The sequence below is a fragment of the Limulus polyphemus genome, unplaced genomic scaffold (genome assembly GCF_000517525.1).
Source record: "Limulus polyphemus unplaced genomic scaffold, Limulus_polyphemus-2.1.2 Scaffold1317, whole genome shotgun sequence".
Classification (NCBI taxonomy): domain Eukaryota; kingdom Metazoa; phylum Arthropoda; class Merostomata; order Xiphosura; family Limulidae; genus Limulus; species Limulus polyphemus.
The window spans coordinates 12,869-16,578 of NW_013666927.1; the positions used below are offsets into that span (position 1 = coordinate 12,869).

General features: G+C 27.0%; 1 protein-coding gene across 1 annotated transcript in view; it reads right to left on the reverse strand.

Moving 5' to 3' along the window:
• LOC106463069 (zinc metalloproteinase-disintegrin-like daborhagin-K) overlaps positions 1–3,710 on the reverse strand; it is a 45,866-nt gene that overhangs the window by 1,905 nt on the left and 40,251 nt on the right. Inside the window, exons 3-4 of the mRNA XM_022390476.1 lie at positions 1,287–1,439; positions 138–220 (exon numbers count right to left, since the gene is read on the reverse strand). Of these exons, the coding sequence (XP_022246184.1) occupies positions 138–220; positions 1,287–1,439 (236 nt within the window). The remainder of the gene's footprint in view (positions 1–137; positions 221–1,286; positions 1,440–3,710) is intronic.

The following is a 3,710-nucleotide window of genomic DNA, read 5'->3' on the forward strand; positions in this document are numbered from 1 at the left end:
CATAACTTGATAAAAACCATACTTTTCCATGGTCTTGAATATTTTAAAAAATAATTTAAGATTTACTCTGTGTATTTGTAAACCCTAACCTGATTTCAATAATTGATTAACCCATTAACAGAAATAAATTATCTTACCTTATTCCATGACATGTACTAACTGCAGCCCATGACTTGTAATTTCCTTTTAAATTACCATGATAATGGCAATGGGTTTGTTTCTGTAATCATGTTTCATTTATTAAATATACAAAACATGTACTATCTAGCTAAGCTAAAGAGGTAACAACAAAGTTAAGCTTAGCTGAACATGTAAAAACAAATAAAATCACTTATCAGAACATAATTAACATTAAATCAATAGGAAACTTTCGCTGAGCTCAATTAAAACTACTTTGCAATTATTTCTTACAATTTTTCTACATTTAGGTTGCACAGTTTTAACAGAAGTATGAAAGCATTATTTTTAAATTGTACAAATAGAACCAATGTTTTCATTGAATCTTAAAACTCACCATTAATAATACTCAAGTTAAGCAGTTAATAAAATATTACAATATTACAAATTGTAAATTATAGTGCTGTATATATATTAAAACGTATTTGTGTCAAAAACAAAAAACGGTGTGAATCAATCTTGTTGGCAAATAGCGTAAATTAAATAAAATATCGGCATATTTCTAAACACTAAATTCAGGGTACAGTTCAACTATTAAAAGTTAAATTATTTAACATGGCTTTGTATTATTTCAAATTCTCAATAAGTAACACAAGTAAATTATAAGATGGATTACGGTTTATTATAAAAGGTGATGAGCTACAAGAAAAAATAATTGAATAAACAATAACAAAAGCAATAATACTTAGATGTTGATACTGGGAGAAATATTTTTGCAAAGCAAATACAAAAGGTGAACATAAAATTTCTTTCTTGTTATTTAACAAATATGACTTGTAGCTACATAATACACAAAACAATTGGCTTATTTCTTTAATTAATGGTTTGAAATATTATGTAGTTAAAATAGATAAAAATTAATTTCACATGATATTACAAACACGTTATTTTACATATACCAAATAAAATAATGAAAGACTAATGCATAAAACTTAACATATACAATACTCCTTCTTACCCTTATTATATCTCATTCATACTGTTGATTGCAATAATGTGGTGGTTTTTTTCCATAGTTACACATTATTAAATGAAGTAACTTATATTCCAAAATTATATATTCATATAGGCAAACTTAAAATTAATTTGGAAAAAATCAGCTTTCTTACCTCTTTCATTGGTTTTTCTAATACGTATGTTCCATTTTTGTGATGTTTCTCAAAATAATGAGATGGGAGTAAAAGTTGATTCATTCGAAGCTCAAGAAGAAATCGTTTTTTTGTTGTTTGAAAATCGACCATGAGGACCTTTTCATGATTATCCTATCAAAATATAAACCACTTTTCAGTTATTTAGATGGTCTTGCATCAACAAACTAGCATTTTGCAAAATTCTAAAATAAAGTGCTATTAACATTAGTCAAGTTTAAAAAAAATGGAGTTAACCAAAAAAAACAAGACCAGGAAACTAGTTTTGACACATGAAAGTGTCATCTAGTTACCTTGTCTTTTTAACAATGTTTTGTTCCAAACGTTTTTTTCTGTTAATTCTATTGTGTATTTTACACTATTAAGTTAATGGAAATGATATGGGTGTGGTTTAAATATATTTGTTGAGAATTATCTTTTGAGAAAGACACTTCCATGACCATGTTGCCTTTAATATAAAATTTATTTCCTATGGCAATGGTACAATATATAATTCAACTGTCTTGTATCCAAAGTCATGCCAAATCCATACTGATATTAAGGTTTCCATTATTATTCCCTGGCTACTGCTTACTCCATGAATGATAAGAACTTACTATCTTGGAAGCTTGTTTATTGGATAATTATAGAAGAAAGTGTTCTGAAAGTGTTGAAACAAAATTTATATTGATGAAATATAGTTCCAAAAATGAAGTCTTTATTATGGTTAATAGGTTTGTTTAAGACTAAAACTACAAAATTAATTACTTCTGTATACGTTAGTGGTTTTTGAAGTATTTCTAATAATAGTACTTTTGTTGGGGAAAAGAAAAATTAAAATTTTCATATAAATGAATCCTAAGCAAAATTCGAATTTTGAGTTCTACATTATTAAAAATATTGATTTACTATGTTCTACATATAATATTATTCCCCCAGTGGGTCAGTGGTAAGTCAGAGCATATGATGCTTAAAAACTGGATTTCAGTACCCATGGTGGTCACTGCACAAACAGCCTATTGTGTAGCTTTGCACTTAATAACAAACAAACTAAATAAACAATATTTGATTTCAACTTCTAAAATGACTTACATCTCCATCTTAATAAAAATTACTACTTGTGTTGATAAATGTTTAACATTTATTTAAAAAACAAACATTCTATTACACAATAGATCCAAATAATATATCATTATTACTTTTAACATTTGTCTTAACAAGGATTAATTAAAGAATCGTGATTTGTACTTCAATAAAAGTTTGTTTCTAAAGACAGAATCTTTCCATTTTTGTGATTTTATTCATCACAACCATTTATTTAAAATTAAGTTTATAATATATTCACATGGCTCTTTTATATTAATGAGAGGTTAAAATTTTTAGGTGAATAAAAGACTGTCGTTGAGAATTTGGCTAGCTGTTTCACGTTATTTTACTACAGTCAGATGGTTGTCATGGGAACACTACCAATTTACTTTTTTCTTTATCTTTATATATGAGTCATTTAACACAGCATAAAGTAAAATACTTTTACATACATCCTGTATTAGTTTTTTTATTTACATTCTTCAAGAGAATTTTATAACCATCACCACTTGGTCTGTGAATTATTTGAAATTAAAGTGTTGGTTCAGGAACTTTACTAATTCAATCGTAATAATTCTGCATATACTAGACACGTGCCATCTAGCTGTTGCTAAAAGATATATCTTTTGGACATTCATACATACATGCCTAACATTGTTAATAAACATTAATTCAACTGATGTATGTATAGACTACCACTAAAATTTACATTTATTTAAATCAGCACTAAAATATGCCACTTTCATACTGTGGTTGTAACCTACATCTTCCTATCATTTTGTCTTTGTGAAACATGGCATTCCTTTATCTTTAATTCTTTATGGCATGTGCAACTTTACCATACATTACTTTATGATATTAATTCCTGTTTATATTCAATAATTATTCTATCTTTGTAATTAAAATATCAAAACAATTTACACCCTCCCTATATTACATATTGGTTTCAACAACTTCTGCAAATTCTACTGATAAAATATATAGACAAATTTGCTACTCAGCACCATTTACAAGTCTCTCACTGATACAACTTAAGTATTTTTTTCCCCCTTTATGTTGAATATCACAATGCTTTTCATAATTCACCATGTATTTTCTCAGTTTTAGATGACAATTAAAGAGAAGAAACATGATGTGTTTTCTTTGAGGTAGAAGATCTTTTAGAGTTAAATCAGTGTTTTGTATTGAGGTGATCATTGTATAATTTAGAGTGAGGACTGTCTGTTGTCACACATAGGTACGAATTTTAAATTAACTTTTTTTTTGTTGATAAAAATATTTTTGTTTGTTTCACAAGAAAAAAAGGTTTGTCCAGCTGTT